Source organism: Bombina bombina, chromosome 3, assembly GCF_027579735.1.
Source record: "Bombina bombina isolate aBomBom1 chromosome 3, aBomBom1.pri, whole genome shotgun sequence".
Classification (NCBI taxonomy): Eukaryota; Metazoa; Chordata; class Amphibia; order Anura; family Bombinatoridae; genus Bombina; species Bombina bombina.
The window spans coordinates 659,700,065-659,727,661 of NC_069501.1; the positions used below are offsets into that span (position 1 = coordinate 659,700,065).

The window sequence follows — 27,597 nt, forward strand, 5'->3', positions numbered from 1 at the left end:
TTTTTTTCCATTATCTGTACTAGTTTTAAAAAGCATAGAGAGCACTGCTGTAGGTATAGTGTAATCTAACTCTGCCTTGAAGCTAATAGACTATAAGAAGCTTTATAACTATCTATGGGTATGCCCTTAAGTATTGAGTCACAATTTCCCCATTTCTGGTGATTTGTTAAAGGAATCATATATATATATATATATATATATATATATATATATATTCTACGTGTTAGGCAGTGGTATCCTGAGTGAAAATTCTGGTTACTAAAAATATCTGTTGAAATTATATAGCTCAATATCCTCTCATAAAGGTCTTAAATCTCTGCTTCAGCTGACAATCTTAAGCCTTAATAGGAAGCTCCTGATTTTAAAAGAGATAACTGGAGAAAGAAAAGAAAGGAAAATTATGTTGGCTTAAATATTATTCCATACTGTTAAAAGTATCTATTATGTTATAGTGTTGCTATACAAAACGGCAAAAAAAACCTAAACTTTAGAGAGGAAAGGAGGGGGGGGGGGGGGAAAGAAAGAAAGGGGAGAAGAGATATACCCCATCTCTCTTCTCCCTCTGCTATTGGGATAGGCATAGAGTGAGTTAATGTTTCTGGTTTTTGACTCAAATTGCAAGTAGTTCTTAAACAAGTAATCTTTTGTTGCCTCTCTAGGTCTTAAATCTTAATTTTCCTGTTTTTGTTGACATATGAAAGGAATCACAGACACATACTTTTAGTGCTGTATATTGCTAGGCTGAGTGAAAACTATGGATATTGAAAAGAATTGATAGAAATACATAGATCAATATCCTCTTTTTCTTCTCCTTTTAAGGCACTAAATCTTGGCTCTAAGTGGGGAACACAGTAGCTATAGGATTAGGGGAAGATAAAAGTAAATCTGCCATTCTAGTAAATAAGAACTATAAGAGGAACTAATTCTTGACCTGAGAGTTCAGGTAAATTTAAGCCTAAATACTGACTCCTCACACGGCTGAATAGGAGGATATAATCACAAAATCGCATTATCTTCACTAAAAACACATTCTTGACTATAATAAATTGTCACTCAGGTGGACACTTCCCACCCCTTCCGTTTTTTTTTGTTTTTTTTTCACTTCACGAGAGCACTTCACATTTTTTTTTTTTTTTTTTTTCCCCAAACACACCCACAACGCACGTGGTATTTTTGGGGGTACCTTAACTATTTATGGATAAATATTTGCATGGTCACCCTAAATCTTCTCCATCAGCCATGGCGGGGAGGAAAGACAAAAAAAGTAAAACTACTCCTGAACCTCTGGTAGAGACACAAACAGGAGGTGCAAATCCTCCAAATATAATGGAACCCCTAGATATGCAAATCCTGGTAAATAATATACTGACTGCTTTAACTCCCAAATTTGATCTTCTTAAAGTAGAAATAAAACAGGATATTGCTTCTCTGTCCACTGAAATTAAACAATTTGCTCATAGAATCTCAGAGGCAGAACAAAGGATTTCTGACCTTGAGGATATGACCTCATCTTATAAATCTGCACTTGAATTAACAAATAACACATTAACGAAAATGCAAAATAGGATCGAAGATCTAGAGGACAGGTCGAGAAGAAATAACCTAAGGGTTATTGGAGTCCCAGAGAGTAAACAATATGAAGACCTAGAAAAATTGCTCTCAAATACTATACCCCGATTACTTCAGATTCCAGACTCTCACCCCCAGATAATTATTGAAAGGGCTCATAGAATTGGTTCACTTAATCAAAGTAAAGAAAACATAAGACCCAGACCAATTATTGCAAAAATTCTAAATTTCCATCATAAAATTACACTACTTCAGGCATACCGTAAACATCAACCTATTCTGCTAGATGGTACAAAAATCCTTCTGTTTCAGGATTATTCATCTGAAACAGCTTCAAAACGAAGGGAACTTGCCCCACACTGTACAAAATTTATCAAGTAAGGTGCAAGGGCTATCTTACTTTACCCGGCAAGACTGAAAATAGTATTAAATGGTCACAACCATTTTTTTGATTCAGCACAGGATGCAGAAAATATCTATAAGGAAACCTACCCCACAGAACTAGAACAGAGCAGAAGGTGAGTCAGCTAAAAGTAAAGCTAGTATTATATATTTTTTTCTCTTCTGTTTTACAAAAAATAAAAAAAATAAAAATGGAAGTAACTGTGCTTAAGGGTTGCAGAGGGAGCGGGATCATACTCCTTCTGAGTGCTTGGTTTAGATGGGACATAAGGGATATTGAAGTTTTTAGTCACCTGCTTTTTTTTTTTTTTTTCTAAATATTTACTAGGAGTATAAAAAATAAGCTCAAGATGACCTCCTGGAATATAGGAGGTCTTACTTCTCCTATTAAACGCAAGGTAATACTTTCTTATTTAAAAAAACCCAACACTGACTTAGCCTTTCTACAGGAAACTTACTTAAAACCAGATGAAGTCCGCAAGCTCAAGACTTCTTGGGTCAAGGAAGTTATTTTTTCTTCCACATCTAAAAGGAAAAGCGGAGTAGCAATTCTGCTAGGTAAGAAAACTCCATATGAAGTTACAAAAATAGAAACAGATGATGAGGGTAGATACCTGATTGTTAAAATTCTAAAAACTCTGTACACACTTTGCAATGTCTACGCTCCTAATGTTTTTAATCTTTATTTTTGGGAAAAACTACAGAATAAACTTATCTCATGTGCAGAGGGCTATCTGATCCTCTGTGGAGATTTTAATATGGCACCTAAATTCCCAATTGACAGGCTTAGACGGGACTCAACTCCAAACAAAACAAAGAGAGAATTTAGAATCCAAGCTATTCCTTAAACTAAATAAAAACCTGAAAGTATGTGATATCTGGAGACTTCAGAATACAGAAGTTAAAGAATACACGTGTCATTCTCGAGCACACAAAACACTATCCAGGATAGATCTTTTTCTGGTGGATGAAAGAATTTGTAAATCTCAGATAAAAGCTGGAATTTCACCAATTACAATATCAGATCATGCTCCGATTTATCTAGAATTCCAGCTTGATAATTTTAAGAAAGGAACTAGGTCTTTTTAGTTTCCGCGATACTTGGCTTCTAATAATAAATTTAAAAATTGGCTGAACGCCAAGTTCCGCGAATATGCCCAATTTAATTCTGAATACATAACTAAACCGGCCGTGTTCTGGGAAACAGCCAAGGCAGTTCTAAGAGGGGAAATACTAGCTTATAGCATATCTAGATCCAAGAAATTAAAGTTAAGAGAGGGGGAGCTTCTGAAGGCAGTAACAAATGCCTACAATCGATATATATATGAAAACTCCAGAGAACTGGTCTAGATATATATCCATATTAGCAGAGAGGGATTCTTTTCTTTTGTATAAAACAACACAAAGTGATTTAAGACTTCAGGCTAAATTATATCATTATGGGAACAAAACAGGGAAACTTCTGGCAAACTTGGTTAGACGGGAGAAAGCATCTCCTATAATTGATATGATTAAAACAGAGGAAAAGTGTCTTAAAACACCAACTGAATTGATTGGAGTATTTGAAGATTATTATAGAACCCTTTACACTGCTAAAACCTCAAACTTTATAGAACGTGAAGAATTCTGGAAGAACTTGGTTCATCCGGCTTTAACTCCTGATCTTTTGGATGAATTACATTCTCCCATTTCTGAACAAGAAACTCTATTGACGATCCAGAATTTAACTTTAAATAAAGCTTCAGGGCCTGATGCTCTTCCCAATGAAATATATAAAATAATGGCACCTGAAATAACAACTCATCTAACCTCGCTTTTCAATGATCTATACATTAAAGGTCTGACCCCATCACCAGATTTTGTTGCTTCAAATACAGTCCTTATTTTAAAAGCTGGAAAAGACAAGAAGAAAGAATCTTATCGACCCATCGCATTACTAAACACAGATTATAAGATATTAATGACGATCTTGGCGGGAAGGCTTCAATCCCTCCTTCCCAAAATCATCCATACAGACCAAGCCGGGTTCTTATTGAAGCGCAATTCTTCAGCTAAAATAAGGGAAGTATTCCTTACCATAGAGTATTTTAAAGTAATGGAAGAATTAGGGATTAAGGGGGAAGAGGATGCCCGTGACAAGGCTATTATTTTTATCGATGCTGAAAAAGCATTCGATTCAGTACATTATGACCATCTGTCTTTTACTTTAAAGAGATTCGGCCTGGGGGGAAATTTTCTTCGCTTTTTTGATAATTTATACAAAAATGCCACAACTAAAATCATAGTAAACGGGGACCTATCTCATGACATAAAACTAGGCAGAGGAACAAGGCAGGGGTGTCCTCTCTCCCCACTCTTATTTGACTTGGCTATAGAACCGCTGGCCATTCTAATCCGGCAACAACTAGAAGGTATCAGGGTCAATAAGAAGGAGATGCGAATGGCATTATATGCTGACGACATCTTAGTATATATCTCAAACACCTCCAAAAATATCCCTAGATTGCTTAAAATAATCGAACAATTCGGATCATTCTCAGGCTACAGGGTTAACAACACAAAATCAGAACTACTATGGATTAAACAAACAAAACACTCTGCCTTAGATATTCCTTTCAGTATAGTTCAAGATGCAGTTAGATACTTAGGAATATGGATATCAGCCAATCCTGACAACTGGTATAATTTGAATATACTCCCGGTCCTCAAAAAGGTAAAAGAAGCATTTAAAAACTGGAAGATGCTCCCCCTCTCTTTATCAGGACGTGTAGCTTTATATAAAATGTCGCTTTTACCAAAAATTCTATATGTTCTCCAAAATACCCCTACTATTCTCAAAGCTAAGGATATCCTTTCTTTTAATTTGGCTTTACGTTTATTCATTTGGCAGAACAAAAAGCCTAGAATTTCTCTAGCTAAATTAGCTCTACCTATGAAACTTGGGGGTCTCTCTCTTCCTGATCTACGTACATATAATCAGGTGTTTTTAGCCTGTATTATAGCAGACTGGTTGACTAGTAGTAACTATATTACAAATTTAGAGCTGGATTCTAATATAATATATCCAGTCGATTTAAGGGCCCTGGTGCACTGTAATAAAAACGCGCTTCCTCTAGTAATAAAGAAAATGAGGTCAATCTGCAACCCACTCCATATGTGGAAAAAGGTTTGTAACCTATTAACTATAGAATCTAGAATATCAAGATATAATCCATTACTAAATAACGCACAGTTTCAAGCCGGCATGCAATCGGCTCTCTTTACGCAATGGGAGACTCAAGGGCTTGTTTTTGTACATCAATTATTAGACTTTGAGAATAAAAGTACTAGAACCTTTGATTTCTTAAAAGAGGAATTTCACATCCCTAACAAAAACTTCTTTGCCTATTTGCAGGCAAGACACTACGCTGTCAGTCTCTCAGCTAATTATGGATGGGACTGGTCATTGGGAAAGATAGAAAATTGGCTCTTACTAGTCAGAAATGGATTTACTTCAATCTCCTATATATATCAAATTCTGGTCTCTATAAAAGGTACAGAAACTATTGAAAAAATTCGAGACAAGTGGGCCGATATGCTAAGAATAGAAACGCTTGACTCCAATGTAATTATTGCATCAGTTCAAGAGGTTGCAAACGCAACTCTCTCTGCAACATGGAGGGAGGCGCAGGTGAAGCTCCTTCATATGTCATATTTTACACCGGAAAAGGGATCACAGTGTTTGAACTCTAGCTTTAACGCCTGCCCAAAATGTTCGCTGCCCTTAGCTAATTTATTACATATGTTCTGGGAATGCCCAAAAATTAGAAACTTTTGGTTGAAGGTCCAATATTGGATGGTAAATACGTTGGGCCTCTCCTCTTTCTTTTTTCCCCCGCTAAAGGTAGTGTTATTAGCCCATGAAGGAGAAATATCCCCCAACAAAAGGAAAATTATCAATTTAATAATACTAGCAGGCAGATATCTAATTTTAACCCCTTAATGACCACAATATACCCTGTATGTCACTGGTCGTTAAGGTTTTTTTGAGGACATAATAGCACAAGTCTAGCAAGAACACGCTATTAATGCACTCCCTCCAGCAGGCTTTGTGGAATAGAGCAGTCTCAACGCTGGTGGCAAGACCGCGCTATAAAACAATCAAGTCAGGGTACGTCGCTGGTCCTTAAGGGGTTAAAGAAATGGAAGAATCGCGCAGTCCCGAGTGTAAAAGAAATAAAAAATAGCTTAAAGAAACAATGTATGATTGAACAAGTGGATACTGACTTGCAAAGTGAGGCAGATGTTAAGAAGTTCTTTGTAAAGTGGTCTATTTTTATAAAAACTCTCCCACCCACGGAAATTGAACATTTAATATACCCATTTAGAAACACTGAACTAGTACTGCTAGGAATTTGGTGACTGATCTTTATTTCTCTCTTTATATATATATATATATATATATATATATATATATATATATATATATATATATATATATATATATATATATATATATATATATATATAATATAATTTTTTTTTTTTTTTATATAAAAGTGTTTTTTTTTATTTTTTTTTTTTATTTTATTTATTAATTATCTTCTTTGTTATGCAGGTAAATTCTCACGAGTACGATCAGAGTATTGAGATGTATAGAATATTTGTAAAAAAATTTGTAAAAATGGAAAAACCCCAGTAGAGTGTGCAGTTTTTTGTTCTTTTTGATGCCATAATTCTTATTCCTTTCCTTAAACATATAGTTATACTGTGTCAAATGGGACTTTTTTTTTTATGATGCTCTTTACTTTTTTTTATTATTTTTTTGTCTTTCCATGGCTGTTATGGAAAAATTGGCCCTGCGAGGCGTAAAGTCTGTACTTGAATTTCATTGCACTCTCTCTGTTGGTTATAAATAAACAAAAAGGAAAAATGTTTATGCTCTACCTGAATAATGAAAGAACATTTTTGGGTTTCATGTCCCTTTAAGTTTGGGAGCAATGCAACCACGTAAGGAAAGGAATTGGCTAACACCAGGATGGGGATTATTGTGTAAATTGGAGGTATATCTAATATTCTGTGACAAGATTAAATATTTCTTATTATTTAAAAGAACTTTAATGTGCCAAAAAAAATAAATCTCTGTCTTAGGAGAGGGCTCGACAAACCCAGAAGCCTGGGAGCCACTGTCTCCTAAAATTTGGGGTTATTCTCCATATATCTATATACAAATGTCTTGCTCTTTAAAAGTATGTCTGGCTTCTACATATTCTTTTTGGCTCATAAATCCTTTTATTTTTTTTTTGTATTTAGATTTTTATTGAGGTTTCAAATATTATAATCACGTACATCCAATATTAGAAGTAACATATTGATAACTGTTACGTTGTAGAAATATCTTAACAATAAAAAAAACAGAATTTATGCTTACCTGATAAATTACTTTCTCCAACGGTGTGTCCGGTCCACGGCGTCATCCTTACTTGTGGGAATATCTCTTCCCCAACAGGAAATGGCAAAGAGTCCCAGCAAAGCTGGCCACATAGTCCCTCCTAGGCTCCGCCCACCCCAGTCATTCGACCGACGGACAGGAGGAAAAATATAGGAGAAACCATATGGTACCGTGGTGACTGTAGTTAGAGAAAATAATTAATCAGACCTGATTAAAAAACCAGGGCGGGCCGTGGACCGGACACACCGTTGGAGAAAGTAATTTATCAGGTAAGCATAAATTCTGTTTTCTCCAACATTGGTGTGTCCGGTCCACGGCGTCATCCTTACTTGTGGGAACCAATACCAAAGCTTTAGGACATGGATGAAGGGAGGGAGCAAATCAGGTTACCTAAACGGAAGGCACCACGGCTTGCAAAACCTTTCTCCCAAAAATAGCCTCCGAAGAAGCAAAAGTATCAAATTTGTAAAATTTGGCAAAAGTGTGCAGTGAAGACCAAGTTGCTGCCTTACATATCTGGTCAACAGAAGCCTTGTTCTTGAAGGCCCATGTGGAAGCCACAGCCCTAGTGGAGTGAGCTGTGATTCTTTCAGGAGGCTGCCGTCCGGCAGTCTCATAAGCCAATCGGATGATGCTTTTAAGCCAAAAGGAAAGAGAGGTAGAAGTCGCTTTTTGACCTCTCCTTTTACCAGAATAGACAACAAACAAAGAAGATGTTTGTCTGAAATCTTTTGTAGCCTCTAAATAGAATTTTAGAGCACGGAATTGTGTAACAAACGTTCCTTCTTTGAAACTGGATTCGGACATAAAGAAGGTACAACTATCTCCTGGTTAATATTCTTGTTAGAAACAACCTTTGGAAGAAAACCAGGTTTAGTACGCAAAACCACCTTATCTGCATGGAACACCAGATAGGGCGGAGAACACTGCAGAGCAGATAACTCTGAAACTCTTCTAGCAGAAGAAATAGCAACCAAAAACAAAACTTTCCAAGATAGTAACTTAATATCTACGGAATGTAAAGGTTCAAACGGAACCCCTTGAAGAACTGAAAGAACTAGATTTAGACTCCAGGGAGGAGTCAAAGGTCTGTAAACAGGCTTGATCCTAACCAGAGCCTGAACAAATGCTTGAACATCTGGCACAGCTGCCAGTCTTTTGTGTAGTAAGACAGATAAAGCAGAGATCTGTCCCTTTAGAGAACTTGCAGATAATCCTTTCTCCAAACCTTCTTGTAGAAAGGAGAGAATCTTAGGAATTTTTATCTTATTCCATGGGAATCCTTTGGATTCACACCAACAGATATATCTTTTCCATATTTTATGGTAAATAATTCTAGTTACCGGTTTTCTGGCCTGAACCAGAGTATCTATCACAGAATCTGAAAACCCACGCTTTGATAGAATCAAGCGTTCAATCTCCAAGCCGTCAGCTGGAGGGAGACCAGATTTGGATGTTCGAATGGACCCTGAACAAGAAGGTCCTGTCTCAAAGGTAGCTTCCATGGTGGAACCGATGACATATTCACCAGGTCTGCATACCAAGTCCTGCGTGGCCACGCAGGAGCTATCAAGATCACAGAGGCCCTCTCCTGTTTGATCCTGGCTACCAGCCTGGGAATGAGAGGAAACGGTGGAAATACATAAGCTAGGTTGAAGGTCCAAGGTGCTACTAGTGCATCTACTAGAGTCGCCTTGGGATCCTTGGATCTGGACCCGTAGCAAGGAACCTTGAAGTTCTGACGAGACGCCATCAGATCCATGTCTGGAATGCCCCATAATTGAGTTAGTTGGGCAAAGATCTCCGGGTGGAGTTCCCACTCCCCCGGATGGAATGTCTGACGACTCAGATAATCCGCTTCCCAGTTTTCCACACCTGGGATGTGGATCGCAGATAGGTGGCAGGAGTGATCCTCCGCCCATTGAATTATTTTGGTCACTTCTTTCATCGCCAGGGAACTCCTTGTTCCCCCCTGATGATTGATATACGCAACGGTCGTCATGTTGTCTGATTGGAATCTTATGAATCTGGCCTTTGATAGCTGAGGCCAAGCCCTGAGAGCATTGAAGATCGCTCTTAGTTCCAGAATGTTTATCGGGAGAAGAGACACTTCCCGAGACCATAGTCCCTGAGCTTTCAGGGATTCCCAGACCGCGCCCCAGCCCACTAGACTGGCGTCGGTCGTGACAATGACCCACTCTGGTCTGCGGAAGCTCATGCCCTGGGATAGATGGTCCAGGGTCAGCCACCAACAGAGTGAATCTCTGGTCTTCTGATCTACTTGAATCATTGGAGACAAGTCTGTATAGTCCCCATTCCACTGTTTGAGCATGCACAGTTGTAATGGTCTTAGATGAATTCGTGCAAAAGGAACTATGTCCATTGCTGCAACCATCAACCCTACTACTTCCATGCACTGCGCCATGGAAGGACGTGGAACAGAATGAAGAACTTGACAAGTGCTTAGAAGTTTTGACTTTCTGACCTCTGTCAGAAAAATCCTAATTTCTAAGGAATCTATTATTGTTCCCAAGAAGGGAACTCTTGTTGACGGAGACAGAGAACTTTTTTCTATGTTCACCTTCCATCCGTGTGATCTGAGAAAGGCCAGAACGATGTCTGTATGAGCCTTTGCTTTTGACAGGGACGACGCTTGTATTAGAATGTCGTCCAAGTAAGGTACTACTGCAATGCCCCTCGGTCTTAGAACCGCTAGAAGGGACCCTAGTACCTTTGTGAAAATCCTTGGAGCAGTGGCTAACCCGAATGGGAGGGCCACAAACTGGTAATGTTTGTCCAGAAAGGCGAACCTTAGGAACTGATGATGTTCTGTGTGGATAGGAATATGTAGGTACGCATCCTTTAGATCCACGGTAGTCATAAATTGACCTTCCTGGATAGTGGGTAGAATAGTTCGAATATTTTCCATCTTGAACGATGGTACCCTGAGAAATTTGTTTAGGATCTTCAAATCCAAAATTGGTCTGAAAGTTCCCTCTTTTTTGGGAACTACGAACAGATTTGAATAAAATCCCATTCCTTGTTCCTTTATTGGAACTGGGTGTATCACTCCCATCTTTAACAGGTCTTCTACACAATGTAAGAACGCCTCTCTTTATTTGGTTTAAGGATAAGTGAGACATGTGGAACCTTCCCCTTGGGGGTAGTTCCCTGAATTCCAGAAGATAACCCTGAGAAACTATTTCTAGTGCCCAGGGATCCTGAACATCTCTTGCCCAAGCCTGAGCAAAGAGAGAGAGTCTGCCCCCTACTAGATCCGGTCCCGGATCGGGGGCTACTCCTTCATGCTGTTTTGTTAGCAGCAGCAGGCTTCTTGGCCTGCTTACCCTTGTTCCAGCCTTGCATCGGTTTCCAGGCTGGTTTGGGTTGTGAGGCATTACCCTCTTGCTTAGAGGATGCAGAATTAGAGGCCGGTCCGTTCCTGAAATTGCGAAAGGAACGAAAATTAGACTTATTCTTGGCCTTGAAAGGCCTATCTTGTGGAAGGGCGTGGCCCTTTCCCCCAGTGATGTCTGAGATAATCTCTTTCAATTCTGGTCCAAATAGAGTTTTACCTTTGAAAGGGATATTAAGCAATTTTGTCTTGGATGACACATCCGCTGACCAAGACTTTAGCCAAAGCGCTCTGCGCGCCACGATTGCAAACCCTGAATTTTTCGCCGCTAATCTAGCTAATTGCAAAGCGGCATCTAAAATAAAGGAGTTAGCCAACTTAAGTGCGTGAACTCTGTCCATAACCTCCTCATATGGAGTCTCTCTACTGAGCGACTTTTCTAGTTCCTCGAACCAGAACCACGCTGCTGTAGTGACAGGAACAATGCACGAAATTTAAACACCAAAAAACTCTTAACCATCTCTGTGGAGATGTTGCCTGTGCAACGGCAAAGAGAATGACTGGGGTGGGCGGAGCCTAGGAGGGACTATGTGGCCAGCTTTGCTGGGACTCTTTGCCATTTCCTGTTGGGGAAGAGATATTCCCACAAGTAAGGATGACGCCGTGGACCGGACACACCAATGTTGGAGAAAGTAATTTATCAGGTAAGAACAGCATAAATGTTGGATCATGTATTAAAGGTAGAACCTCTTTTTTTTTCCCCAAGAAAGTAACAAAAGAAAATAGTAAACAATCTTGCTAAGTTTGGGAGTGAAGATAGGGTCAATGTTATATTGTTTTGCAAAATATACTTATAAAAAGGGAAGTTAAGGTGCGGTATAGGCTAGATGAACCACGTATTTAACCCTCCTGGTGTATGTAGGAGGTATATTATAATGGGGGGAGGTGACAGCTTGCGGGTGGCAAGCAAAATTTATAAACAAAGTGCCATATCTATGCTGAAAGTTTCAAGGGGACATGGATTATCAGAGGATAAATAGGAACGGGCTAGTTGAATGCAGAGCCAACGCTATACCCTGCATAAAGAAATTGAGAAATCTATAGTAGGAATTTTGACACTAGTTGAGTAGCTCATTTACAAAATTATGAAGAGGGAGATTATACATAATAGCACTAGTGAAGGTCCAGCCTGCCCAGCGCTCTTTCCTAACATTCTAAGCACCTGTTGTGAGAATCGCATATGTAAAAAGCAAGTGTCCGGTACAGGCAAATAGATGGATAAAAAGGAAGTCTACTGTTCTATTAATCACACCTTATATACACATTGCATATAGCAAGCCCCAAGTTATTACTCATGGGTGTAGCTAACAAGAAAATGATATGCATTGTAACTGTCAAAACTGAAATCTATAAGTTGCATGGGATCATATATGCAGTATTTTCATATACTCTCACACCCAGTTTTATGTTTTAGAAACATTTAAAGCAATCAAAAAATAAATATAAATTATCATAACAAGTGCAGTCTAGTGAAACTGGGTGCAGTGAACAATAACATTTACAATATAATAAAATTCAATATATTTCAAGAATGTAGGTCATGTTCTAAGACATTGTTGGTACTTATTAACTTTAGAATAACCTATGCAAGTATATCCAGATAAACGAAAGCTCCAAACAAACGCTCAAGCCCATAGCTGCCTTACATTTTTAAATGTCTGCAATAACATACTTAGTAAAATTATATGGGTCATATATTTATAGGACAACTAGGGAACTTTTTTTTTTTTACCTAAATGCTAGACGTTTGCCCCAAACACACATCCCACTTATTTGAGGGTATGACAATAAATACCAAGTGTTGGTTAAAGGTGGCTGGGGAGGATTTCTGAGATGTCCAGCTATATGCCAAATATATACCTGCAAATTGTATTTATAGGTAGCAAGTCTAGAATTACAGAGCGAGGGGTCCAAAGGGAAGTAAGAACAGCAAGATTGCATGAGTTTACTGTGTGGATCCAGCTAAAACTAGGCTGTGACTCCCCTCCAGTGGTGACAAATGGTAATGACAACTACTATCGAGAAATTTGTGTTTTGAATCCTTGCTCTACAGTGCGATATGTGTATATGAATGCTGCAGATAACATATGATTTGGAAGTAGATTAAACAGTATATATTTTGCTTCAAATCCCCAATAGCTCTCCAGTGTCTCCATTGCTTAATGTAATAGCTAACTTAACTATAATATAAACCTCAGATATGCAAACAACAAAGCCCAAATAAAAATTAGGAATGCAATAAATATCATCATCATTTTATATATATATATATATATATATATATATATATATATATATATATATATATATATATATATATATATATATCTATCCAGCCCAAAATGTCTCCATGGTATAGCTACTTTAACAACAAGAATATAAAGTCTGCATTGAAAACATTCTAACATATGTCTGCCTATTTTTACCGCCAGAACAGCATTGTAGCTAAACACTTCAGAGGAGAACTAACACGCTCTATAAAACTCACCAAATCTTATAATAGTAGGACCTAAAATGACAAAGTATACTTGAAATGCAGGCTATCAACTCATGTTTCAACACCACCATCAGGAACAGTTGCACAATATAATAGATTTTTACTTGTGTTTTTCAGTGAAATGTAGCACTTCTAAAGAAGGTATATACCTTATATTAGATTATGTTGTAATCTGTAAAGGATAAATCTCCGTTTTATCTACCGTGCCTGCTACTTATCCATAGTAAGTAAGGGCTTAGAATAAATATATAATCCAAAAATGGGTGTAGATCGTACATGCAAGTCGCTTCCTCTCAAATGTCATATAGTGCAGAACAAGTGTGAGTAGCGAACAAAGCTAACATAACTATATTAACTATATTATGATCGTTTTAAATGGGGTAAAAAATATCTATGAACAAAGCAGCACATTCTGATCCTCACTATCATTTTCAGGCAGTAGGCTAACAGAATAATTATTATAAACATTAAATATAAACATTGTCTAAAACATTAAATCCTCAGTACAATTATGGGCTTAAAGCTTCAGTCCGCCAGGTCCTCATCGAAAGTTCCCAATAGTAAGAGGGTATAATAGAAGGTCTCAGTTTTTGTGGAATCAGGGGTGTATAGGAAAAGTATCATCTCACCCTATTCCCTCTCTCCACACTTTGAGTCCCGTGTATGTGTGAGACAGTTGCTGCGAGAAATCACTGGTGTCCCAAGCAAGTGACCGTGGGTCTGAACAGTGGGGAGACTTTAACTGCTGCACAAGCAGTGTGAGGTATGTTGCTTGCAGCCATGTTTCTTCTTGTCCACCAGGGTCCCATCTTCTCAAAAGGGGAGAGATTACATAGAGAGTTACATGTGTTTGTAGTGGAGCTAGCAAGGAAATGGCTGAAGCGTGAAAGGTAACATATGGGTTCACTGCTGTTAAAGAAGGGTGTGCGATGTGCAGCTTTAGATTTCCACAGCTGTGTTCACTTTTCTGAGAAGGAATCGCTTGTAGATTAGTCAGCATGCTCCCATCCATGCAGCATAGAAATTCTGATTGTTTCAAATGTGGTTGCGCTGGCTGGAGGCATAGTTTTAAGGGTGTTGATAACTTTATCTGCTCTTCTGGCCGTCACTTCATCATGCTGTGCTAACTTCTTTACTACACCAACATCCCGATTTTCTATAGAAGTGTAAAGGGCAGGGGGCAAGCCCCAAAGCGCCAGCCCTTTCGATCAAAATGGGCTCATTTAAATCGGGTTGCTGGAAGTGACTTGTGCCTCGGCTGTTAGGCGATGCGTACAGCTTGTCTGCTAAGGCAGCATGATGCCTCTCCAGCAGGGATCGTATCTCCTCTAGAAAATAAGAAGCAATCCCCATGTTAGGAGCTTAATAGAAAGCGTTGAGAGGGGATATATTTTCAGTTTCTCTTAAGCTATCTGGGTGACTGAGAGTCCGTTGATAGAACGTGTTGTCCTCAAAATGGCAGCCCCCTTCTTGTGAAGCTAGTGAGGCAGTTATGCTCTCCGGCGTGTTGGTACATCCAAAGTCTTACCGAAATATACCCATCTACACTGTTTGTAGTCCCTCAAGTGCAAAATGGTGGCTCGGTTTTATGGTCACCTCATTCACATCGTCACTATAGGGTAGGACAGCAGTGATGCCTCGGTGCAGTCTCTCCTGTCCCTTAAAAAACTCATATCGGCGATATGGCAGTTCTTGGGTCCCTCCTCATAGATATTGGTTAGAAAGGAGCTGTAATATGTGAAAAGACCCGTAATTTAGGATCCTGGAATCGGGAGCTGCACCGAGTCACATCCAGCTAGTTCAGCAGTTGGCTCCGCCCCCCTCTGGCTCCTAAATTTTAAACCGATTTGTCGACCCTTGTCTTAGGACATTTTTATTATTGCACTGTTGCTTATATGTAAGTATGTGTTTAACCCATGCAAGTTATAGTGGTCACCACAGTAGTGGTTCTATGTAGTGCAAAACCACCCCAGGCTTTCAGGTTGCACCCCGTTGGCCTCTAACCATGCTTAGGATCATGCCCAGTTAAATGGAAAGTAATTACAAGACATTTCTGTTGCATTGCAATAGAGTTACATATCAGCCAAGTTGTAAAATTTTTAAAACAAATAAAATGGACATGAAACCTAACATTTTTCTTCAGAAAGAGATTACAATTTTAAACAACTTTCAAATGTACTTCTATTATCTAATTTGATTAATTATTTTGGAATCCTTTGTTGAAGAAGCAACAATGCTTTAGTTAACACATTGATGAGCCAATAACAATAGGCATATATGTGCAGCCACCAATCAGCAACTCTGAGCATACCTAGGTGTCATAACAAAGGATACCAAGAGAACAAAACTGATATAATAGAAGTAAATTGGAAACAAACTCCAATTTGGGCTTTAGTTGGCAGACGACAAGGCTAGCCAGTGTCATAGTTGGTATAAAGTTGCAGCTGTTTTCAGTTAAAGCCAATTAGTGAAAGTAGTAGTAGGTTTAGCCTTGAGAAGTTTTTATGTTCTGAGTATTAGAAATTGCTCATTTTTTCAGAGCTAAGTTACATTGATAAGCTGTTTCATAGTGTGCAACTTAACACTTTAAAAAAGGAACAGTAAACAACTTCACATTTTTACATAAAGACATCTTAAAATCAGCAATGCACTGGGACCTAGCTGAACACATCTAGTGATCTGTTAACAAGTTTGTAGCCACCAATCACTAGCTTGCTCCCAGTTGTTCCTTTTGCTGTAAAATACATCTGAAAATTGCACTTGTTCCAATTTCTCTCAGGGAGATATGGGTAAATACTTTTAGCTAATTTATCTGTAAAGGTTTTGTTTACCCCTCCTACCTCACATTCTCTATAGTTTTTGCATCGACAATCATGATAGAATTTTTTTTTTTAACTAAGTTAAATCAGTGCTAAATTACCTTAAAGGTACACTGAAACCATTGTTTTCTTTCATGATTCAGATAGAGCATGCAATTTAAAGCAACTTTCTCATTTACTATTATTTAATATTATCAAATTTTCTTTGTTCACTTGGTATCTTTATTTGAAAAAGCAGGAATATTAACTTAGGAGCCGGCCCATCTTTGGTTCAGCACTTGGGTAATGCTTGCTGATTGATGGCTACATTTAGCCACTAATCAGCAAGTGCTACCCAGGTGCTGAACCAAAGATGGGCTGTCTCATAAGCTTACATTAAAGGATGTGTTTAAGGAAAGTTAAAGGATTTGTGGCATTGAAGCCAAGTGCTGAATTACAAACTGCATAAATATAGTGAATAGAAAAGTAATAAAAAAACACTTTATTTAACATAAATATATATATACAGACGAACAATATCGAATTGGATCAATGTAAAGAAATGGGTATGTGTCAACCATTCCTATATAGTCAAATATTAGTGATCCAACAAAATATATTAAAAACAAAAGGAATAAAAATGGGCTATGTGACCTAATTATGATCTCATGAGACTGTGAGTAGAAAGGGGTACATTCTAACAATGTAGTGTACGGTATAGGGCAGTAATCATACAATGCACTCAGAACTATGCGCTCAAAGGCGTCGTCCTGCCTGCGTACTGCTGGGATTGAACCCAGTCAGCCGATTTCTAGCTGGTTGCCCTATATCTTAGATTACCATACACACAAAGTAAGGATTAATTCCTATATTCCATATTTCTCATTCAATGGTTATAACTCTGTATTCACGAGTTACCCCCACATACACTTTTTCAGTAATGTACACAAATGGCACAGCGTGACCTCATCTCACACTGTATAACACCCATACATCCAAACACAAAATATACCATAAGAATCCTCAGTGTATATTCCTTCTACTGAGGCTGCTAGGTTATATAACCTTCCTATCAGCATACATACGGCAAAAAACGTGTATGGATTAATAAAGGGTATAATGTCTCATATTGCCAAAGTGTATCACTGCCTGACACGTTGTAACGTTATGTATTAATGACCAAACATTGTATCCAAAATATGCAAGATCAAAGTAATGATATTAATCAATCTGCGTGAAAAAGAGTATCTATATTTATGTCTCCAACACAATTCTCTCCCAACGGATGGTTAAATTACGCTACAACTATAGTTATATCAAGCAGAGTAAGCCGTGGCTTTCACAGTCATCATTCGCTCAATTAGGACATGCCCACTGACGCGTTTCGTCACTGGTACGTGACTTCGTCAGGGCATAGGGGCGGCCCAGCCGTTCAGTCCGTCTGTTATAGCCGGACGTTGCCATGGTGATGCCATTGTTTGCGGAAGTGTTCCCCGCACTACTGGCGATCATGTTTCTCTGATGTTAACACAGCTTACTGTGCTCATTTAGTAAGTCCACGCTATATTTGAAAATGAGAGAACAGTTATTTTTATATTTATGTAGGGCAACAATTTGCTAACTGCTGGCGCTTTGAATATGAGTTGATCCATATGTGTGCATCTTATGCAACGTATCAAAGAGAAGAAAAGGAACGTTTTATTCAGAACATTAAGATCGCTTAAACGGTTTAATCCGTTAATTAGTTAGTTACCATTACAAATTTTGCTGGAATGTAATTTCATCATGAAGTTGGCAATTATACTTAGATGTTCACTGTCATTACATAGGTCGAATATTGTTTCAGCCCCAATTATATATTGAAGCATATCTATCATATTAGATGTTAAAGATTAGTTGATATTCAGCGTATGAATCTATGTAGCTCAAAAAGCAAGTTAATTAATACATCCATTTGTTCAAAATATTCCTATAGGCACATCAGTAGAGAGAGATTAAAGCTATATCCTAATCATGTAGCCTCTCAAGGTTATTACTATCGGATATTTCATATTGATACAGTATTAGTTAATTCTACTGAGTAGATGTCATATGGATATAGAAGGGTAGAATACTACATATAGTAGGAATCACTCTGCAGATACTAGGGATATTAATTTCTTATTTTTAGAGGAAGCTTTTATATGAAATTGCCTCATTCAAACCTTTTGGTGATGCAGACTGTAGCTCATGTATCCATCTGCATTCTTTTTGCAGAAGCATTCTGTTAATATCTCCTCTTCTGCCTTTTAATTTTAATTGTTCAATAGCAAAATAATACACTTGATGTTTATTATCCTTGTGTACAGCATTCATGTGTTTTGCCACTGGTACATTACGATTCCACTTGATATCCCCCATATGTTCCAATACTCTTGTACGTAATTCTCTTGATGTTTCGCCTACGTAAATTAGTGGACATTTGCACATTGCCACATAAATTACTCTTGGTTCTGCAATTCATAAAATCAGTTATTTGGTAACATTTGCCTGTTCTGGGGTGTTCAAAGTGTTTCAAGGGGGACATATTTTTACAGGCTTGGCAATGGCCACATTTATAGAAACCTCTTGTTTCCTGTAACCAAGTCCTCTGTTTTACTTGAGTGAAATGACAATTAGTCAGGATATCTTTCAGATTCTGAGATCTCCTATTAGTCATTATGGGCTTATCCATAATCACTTCTGATAGATCTGAATCCTCCTGTAGCACATGCCAATGCTTCTGAAAAATATTACGAATCTTACTGTTTTTCTCATCAAAAGTACCTATAATCTGGATTTTGTTGGAGGTAGTCTTTTATTGATCTCAATTTTTTTTTTGTTGTTTCTTTCCTAAACAACTTGGTGCTTAGGGACCCATCTCTCTCTTTCTTAATCTCCAAATCCAAAAAGGAAATACGTTTCTCCTCAATAGTAGAGGTATAGTGCATTCCATGGACATTGTCATTCAGCCAACACATAAAGTGAGCAAAGTCATCATTTGTGCCTATCCATAGTATCAGCACATCATCAATGTAGCGAATGTATAGGTCCATAAATCTCATAAAGGGATTTATGTCTTGATTCAAAATGTAAGAATGTTCTATCCATCCTAAGAACAAATTGGCATAAGTAGGTGCACAGCAAGTGCCCATTGCTGTGCCCTTCTTTTGTAAATACATTTTGTTATCAAACAAAAAATAATTGTGTTTGAGTATGAAATCTAGGAGGTCTATGATGAAATCATCCTCGTCACATCCTCTAGGATTCATCATTTTTAGAAAGTATTGGACAGCTTTTTGTCCCAACGGATGAGAGATATTGGAATATAAGCTTTCAACATCTATGCTTGCCAATAGCGTGTCCTCCTGTACATAGATATTCTCTAAGCACTTAAGGACATCTTTTGTATCACAAACATATGATGTTAATGTATACACAATTTCCCTAAGTTTTTTTATCTATATAGGTACTGATGTTTTCCGTCAGGCATCCATTCCCAGACACTATTGGTCTGCCTGGGGGTACCTTTTATGTTTTTATTAATTTTTGGCAAGCTATAGAATGTTACTATTCTTGGTGACATGTTACACATGAATGTGTAACATGTCACCAAGAATAGCAACATTCTATAGCTTGCCAAATACTATATACTATACTTTTTATGAGAAAAACAGTAAGATTCGTAATATTTTTCAGAAGCATTAGCATGTGCTACAGGAGGATTCAGATCTATCAGAAGTGATTATGGATAAATCCATAATGGCTAATAGGAGATCTCAGAATCTGAAAGATATCCTGACTAATAGTCATTTCACTCAAGTAAAACAGAGGACTTGGTTACAGGAAACAAGAGGTTTCTATAAATGTGGCCATTGCCAAGCCTGTAAAAATATGTCCCCCTTGAAACACTTTGAACACCCCAGAAAAGGCAAATGTTACCAAATAACTGATTTTATGAATTGCAGAACCAAGAGAGTCATTTATGTGGCAATGTGCAAATGTCCACTAATTTACGTAGGCGAAACATCAAGAGAATTACGTACAAGGGTATTGGAACATATGGGGGATATCAAGTGGAATCGTAATGTACCAGTGGCAAAACACATGAATACTGTACACAAGGATAATAAATATCAAGTGTATTTTTTTGCTATTGAACAATTAAAATTAAAAGGCAGAAGAGGAGATATTAACAGAATGCTTCTGCAAAAAGAATGCAGATGGATACATGAGCTACAGTCTGCATCACCAAAAGGTTTGAATGAGGCAATTTCATATAAAAGCTTCCTCTAAAAATAAGAAATTAATATCCCTAGTATCTGCAGAGTGATTCCTACTATATGTAGTATTCTACCCTTCTATATCCATATGACATCTACTCAGTAGAATTAACTAATACTGTATCAATATGAAATATCCGATAGTAATAACCTTGAGAGGCTACATGATTAGGATATAGCTTTAATCTCTCTCTACTGATGTGCCTATAGGAATATTTTGAATGAATGGATGTATTAATTAACTTGCTTTTTAAGCTACATAGTCATACGCTGAATATCAACTGTATGGTGATTTTTTAACAATAATAATCTTTAACATATAATATAAGATATGCTTCAATATATAATTGGGGCTGAAACAATATTCGACCCATGTAATGACAGTGAACATCTAAATATAATTGCCAACTTCATGATGATGAAATTACATTCCAGCAAAAATTGTAATGGTAACTAACTAATTAACGGATTAAACCGTTTAAGCGATCTTAATGTTCTGAATAAAACGTTCCTTTTCTTCTCTTTGATACGTTGCATAAGATGCACACGTATGGATCAACTCATATTCAAAGCGCCAGCAGTTAGCAAATTGTTGCCCTACATAAATATAATCACATAGGGTGATATCGTTTGATACAGCAAGGGAACAGACGTCAGGTATACTTGCTTTTATCTGAGGAAACGACCCTTGGTGGTCGAGAAACGCGTTATAAAATAAAGCCTGTACTTTTTATATTTGGAAGTTGTCCGGTACCTTTTTATCCATTACCATCACACAAGTTTCTGAACAACTCGAGCAGGTGTTCTAACGGCCGAGCCGACATCTAAAAAGAAGATTTCACAAGCGACTGCCAGACAGTGTACTAGCCACTGATTTAAGTGCTAGCAGGCGAGACAGTACTGTCACAGAACAGTACCACAGCTTCTGGTAAGCGCACAACTTTACAGACGTCTGTTCCCTTGCTGTATCAAACGATATCACCCTATGTGGCGCCCTCTTTTCTTTTTCTATCTATAGCAATACCCCCACTTTCTGGGACATAGAGGAGCAGCCTATCGGGACTTTACTGCCAGGAATACCACCTATCCAGGGACCTTGGTCATTACAACCTTATTACCATCTGACTGTTCGTTATAATTATTATTTTGATACAACTAACATTTTAAAAAATATATATTTTTTTATTTTTCTCATATCCCCCTGCTTTATCAAATAGCGCGCCTTTACATCCCCCTCTGGGATTTTTCAAATATAAAAATAACTGTTCTCTCACTTTCAAATATAGCGTGGACTTACTAAATGAGCACAGTAAGCTGTGTTAACATCAGAGAAACATGATCGCCAGTATTGCGGGGAACACTTCCGCAAACAATGCCATCATCATGGCAACGTCCGGCTATAACAGACGGACTGAGCAGCTGGTCCGCCCCTATGCCCTGACGAAGTCACGTACCAGTGACGAAACGTGTCGGTGGGCGTGTCCTAATTGAGCGAATGATGACTGTGAAAGCCACGGCTTACTCTGCTTAATATAACTATAGTTGTAGCGTAATTTAACCATCCGTTGGGAGAGAATTGTGTTGGAGACATAAATATAGATACTCTGTGATGATTTGAGTTTCACGCAGATTGATTAATATCATTACTTTGATGTTGCATATTTTGGATACAATGTTTGGTCATTAATACATAACGCTACAACGTGTCAGGCAGTGAAACACTTTGGCAATGAGACATTATACCCTTTATTAATCCATACACGTTTTTTGCCATATGCATGCTGATAGGAAGGTTATATAACCTAGCAGCCTCAGTAGAAGGAATATACACTGAGGATTCTTATGGTATATTTTGTGTTTGGATGTATGGGTGTTATACAGTGTGAGATGAGGTCACGCTGTGCCATTTGTGTACATTACTGAAAAAGTGTATGTGGGGGTAACTCGTGAATACAGAGTTATAACCATTGAATGAGAAATATGGAATATAGGAATTAATCCTTACTTTGTGTGTATGGTAATCTAAGATATAGGGCAACCAGCTAGAAATCGGCTGACTGGGTTCAATCCCAGCAGTACGCAGGCAGGACGACGCCTTTGAGCGCATAGTTCTGAGTGCATTGTATGATTACTGCCCTATACCGTACACTACATTGTTAGAATGTACCCCTTTCTACTCACAGTCTCATGAGATCATAATTAGGTCACATAGCCCATTTTTATGCCTTTTGTTTTTAATATATTTTGTTGGATCACTAATATTTGACTATATAGGAATGGTTGACACATACCCATTTCTTTACATTGATCCAATTTGATATTGTTCGTCTGTATATATATATTTATGTTAAATAAAGTGTTTTTTTATTACTTTTCTATTCACTATATTTATGCAGTGTGTAATTCAGCACTTGGCTTCAATGCCACAAATCCTTTAACTTTCCTTAAACACATCCTTTAATGTAAGCTTATGAGACAGCCCATCTTTGGTTCAGCACCTGGGTAGCACTTGCTGATTAGTGGCTAAATGTAGCCATCAATCAGCAAGCATTACCCAAGTGCTGAACCAAAGATGGGCCGGTTCCTAAGTTAATATTCCTGCTTTTTCAAATAAAGATTCCAAGTGAACAAAGAAAATTTGATAATAGGAGTAAATTAGAAAGTTTCTTTAAATTGCATGCTCTATCTGAATCATGAAAGAAAAAAATGGTTTCAGTGTACCTTTAAGGTAATTTAGCACTGATTTAACTTAGTTAAAAAAAAAATTCTATCATGATTGTCGATGCAAAAACTATAGAGAATGTGAGGTAGGAGGGGTAAACAAAACCTTTACAGATAAATTAGCTAAAAGTATTTACCCATATCTCTCTGAGAGAAATTGGAACAAGTGCAATTTTCAGATGTATTTTACAGCAAAAGGAACAACTGGGAGCAAGCTAGTGATTGGTGGCTACAAACTTGTTAACAGATCACTAGATGTGTTCAGCTAGGTCCCAGTGCATTGCTGATTTTAAGATGTCTTTAAAAAAGGAACAGTAAACAACTTCACATTGTGTTATTTTATTACTTTTCTATTCATCATATGCTTACATGCCTGCTTTTTTAAATAAAGATAACAAGAGAACAAAGAAAAATTAATAGTATATTAGAAAGATGCTTAAAATTGCATGCTCTATCTGAATCGTGAAAGAAAAACATTGGGTTCAGTGTGCCTTTAAGGTAATTTAGCACTGATTCAACTTGGTTAAAAAAAATTATATCATGATTATCGATGCAAAACTATAGAGAATGTGTTCAGTGTCCCTTTAAGGGAACAGAAGAGTGCAGGCTACCCCAGTCTCTTTCCTTAACTGCACATGTGCAAACAGTGTTAATGCTATATCTGCGTACCCTAAAGTCTGCACAATGTATTTAGTACATGGTCGGCATCTAGGGAAGGGGTTTTTGGAGCTCATTGTGGCCCCCCTGCACTTACCCCATATCCCTGATGGTCTAGTGCTCTGGCATTGCATGGATAATCCAGGGATGCTGGTGATGTAACCACAGATGTGCGTGGTGACGTCTCCAAACCCCGGAAGCCCAGAGGTGCCGGCCAGAAGAGTGCTGGATGGGGTGATATTCAAACCCTATAATCTCAGTTCCCTTAAACTCTAGTAATCCCAAAGACCCATAATGTGAAAGGTAATTATCTACTGTTTCAAACATGTTGTGGGGGTTACAGTTTAACCCTTTTCTGACAGGACAAATTGGTCTACATCGGAACAAAGTTCTGATGTAAACAAATTTTAAATCACGTGATGGTGCATGCGATTGCGAGATTTCAATGATGGGATCTGGTTAGGGGCAGTGCCTATGACGCTAGGCATGCCCTCCAGCCCGCGATCCCATTCAGGAAGCACGTTTGGCTTCAGTACAGCCAAACGGCTAGGACGTTCCATGCTGTCCTAATGGTGCTAAAGCCCAGCGCAGTTAGGACGGCATGGAACGTCCTAACAGCGGCAAAGGGTTAAGCACAATTTAAAAAAAAATACAAATATACTTGTTTGAATTTCCTTTAATGTATATGCCCTTGTAAAAGGCAATCAAAAAGACAGAGGCCCCAAAAATTCCTTGTTCTAAACCCCCCAAACCTCTTCTTTATGAGGACAACCTTTTTACTACAGAGTTTAGGGACAAAATTGATTAAATTAGTTTTAAAAATTAATTTGTTCAACTATGCTACAGGTTTCTTACATGTTGTTATAATATATACATAAAATGATGGTATAGTTTTAAATCTGCTGGGTCTCCTGAAAAAAATAAATAAATAAAAAAAAATATATATATATATATTTTGCAGGTTTCTCAATGAAAAATTGCCTACAGTAGGGCTTAACTGCATTTAAAAACTGCTCTACACAGGGAAGGAAATGGATCAGCAATTAAAGGGCTAAAATTCATGATTCAGATAGTACATGCAAAATTTAATTTTAACTTGTGTGTCCCTTTAAGGGCAACATGGTGCAAAATGTCAAAAATGTATGTAATTTTTAATTTGTAATCCTACATTTTGTTTTAGGAAAAAGGGATCCATAAAATGATTGCAAAGTTTTGAAAGAATGATTTTTATGCCTATAGAAAATTGATGACCTGCTTAAAAGGACAGTCTATTTCAGAATTTTTGTATAAAAAGATAATCTCTTTATTATACATTCCCCAGTTTTGTGTAACCAACACAGTTATATTAATACACTTTATCTCTTTGATTACCTTGTATCTAAGCCTCTGCAAACTACCCCCTTATTTAAGTTCTTTTGACAGACTTGCATTTTAGCCAATCAGTGCTGACTCCAAGGGAGTGAGCATAGTGTTATCTATATGGCACACACGAACTAGAGTTCTCTAGTTTTGAAAAACTTTCAAAATGCACTGAGATAAGAGGCGGACTTAGAAATTTGTATATGAGCATAACTAGGTTTAGCTTTCAGCAAAGAACACCAAGAGAAAAAATCAATTTTAATGATAAAAATAAATTGTAAAGTTGTTTAAAATTGTATGCCCTATCTGAATCATGAAAGTTTTTTAATTTTGGCTAGACTGTCCCTTTAAGCAACCATGATTTGTGTTGGTCACTCATAGGAAGAAGAGAAAAAATACGCACAGAGTAATGTAACTACTTACTGTGCAGAGATTTACAATGGGTTCTGCACATTGGTAAGAAATGAGCCAGCAGTGAAGAGGTTTTTAAATGGATATTTAACTGAACATATATTAACTACGCACTGCATTGGAAAATAACATTTAACACTGTGATTTTTGTTAGCACAATTTACAAGGTTTTGCAAATCAAGAGTACTTCAGGGTTACTTCTATTACAAATGCTTATGGAATCTGTATTCTTTGTCTGTGGCCATTTGCAGACAGTGATTGATTAGCGCTGAGCATGAACTAACGCAGGGCTCGACAAACCTGGGAGCCACTGGCTCCTAACGTTTTGGGTTATTCTCCATATATCTATATACAAATCCAACTGCCTGGCTCCTAATTTTTAAACAGATTTGTCAAGCACTGAACTAACGTACATCTGTCTATTGCAGGCTCAGGTAAATATGATGGGGGATACTTGTGGAATCAGTGTTCCTTATCTCCTTTGCTGTGGCCAAATAGGGAGAAATGTAAATAAGCTTGTGCAAATCACTGTGTAGAATTGTAAAGCCTTATGCACATTTCACTGTATTTAACTATAACTGCAGTAGTCCGGTCTCTTAAGATGGATTGGAACAATCATACTGTTTTATAGCAAATCAGCCAAACCCAATAATAAATCTGTCACAATATTGTTTTATTCTTTTAATAAACATTTTACCAGCAAATACATGTTGCATTTAAGTTATTTATTGACTTTAATCAAACTTGCTTATAAAGTACAACACATTTAATTACAGTAACACTGCTTAATAAATATCATTTTGTTTCTTGTCAGGTGCAAGCAGGGCCACCTCCATGCCCAGTCTTCTTTCCGGAGAAGCAAGAAATCACCCTACCCGCTGATGGACTTTGGGTTTTAAGATTTCCTTATTCCTATGTAACAGAACGTGGGCCTTGTTACCCTCCAAAGGAAAACCAACAACTGATGAGCTGCAAAGTTATGCGAGGCATATTGAAGGCTGTCACCCAGTAGAGCCAACTTACTCAAATGTGCATCTGATTGCTTTATTCAGATGATGGATTTGATTCTTTTAAAATACCTTTTTCAATGGCATCCTCCAAGCAGCTTTAAGACGCACATTTTTTTAAGTAATTGTCCTGTTTGATCCCAGCCATGTAATTCAAGCGTTGCAGTTACTTGAGAATTTTGATACATTAATTATGTTTCAACAGAAAAAAAGACATCTCATTTTTCTTTCTTTTATTTGTATCATTCATTTTAAATCCTTAATTTGGATTTATTTTGGAAATTAAGTCTTTTTAACATGACAACATTTTGTGAACAGTAATAGAATAAGTTGCATAATGGTCAATTCTAAAAGTAAATTACTTTGTTATATGTACTATTGTATTCAAATAAGACTGTTTAATATATTAAATTGAGACACATTGAAAATATTGTTAAAAATATTAAAATGTTTCATTGTTTCGTCAGAGTGCTTTAAATCAAGATTATCTAGCACTGTACATACAGCCTTGATATATGGATCATGAAGAATTATCTCCTGTACTCCCATTCAGTACTATACATGTATGTAAATAAATACATGGGCTATGTTTATCATTAGCGCTAGGTTAATATAAAAAATAAAGGTGGAGATACTGAAGAATCAACTGAGTTATGTTACTTTATGCTATTATATGTTGAAATAGCCATTTACTTCATTAAACAGTATATAATATAATTTTTCCATCTCATTGTTTAATAAAATCAAATTCCAATTTAAAATGAAATTTGCACCATCAACCACTGGAAAAGCTCTACATTAGAAATAAATTATTACTACTATTGTTTTACTCTGTGAAAATTATTTTAATAAGAGCCTCAGGGAAAAAAAAATATTTTGACTTTGCAGAAGGTTTAAAAATCAAATCCAGTTGTTTGGGAGTTTAAAGATGTTTTATGTACTTTAGGCGTCTAAGAACTAAGATGTTCAAGCTCAATCATGAAAGAGGTAGACTCTCTGTCCTGATCAGTAAAAAAGAACCCTTCAATT

General features: G+C 37.3%; 1 protein-coding gene across 1 annotated transcript in view; it reads left to right on the top strand.

Annotated features, from left to right (window-relative positions):
• SMG8 (SMG8 nonsense mediated mRNA decay factor) overlaps positions 1–27,389 on the top strand; it is a 50,095-nt gene extending 22,706 nt beyond the window's left edge. The window contains exon 4 of the mRNA XM_053707389.1: positions 26,376–27,389. Within this exon, the coding sequence (XP_053563364.1) occupies positions 26,376–26,573 (198 nt within the window). The 3' untranslated portion in view covers positions 26,574–27,389. The remainder of the gene's footprint in view (positions 1–26,375) is intronic.
• The last annotated feature ends 208 nt before the right edge of the window (positions 27,390–27,597 follow it).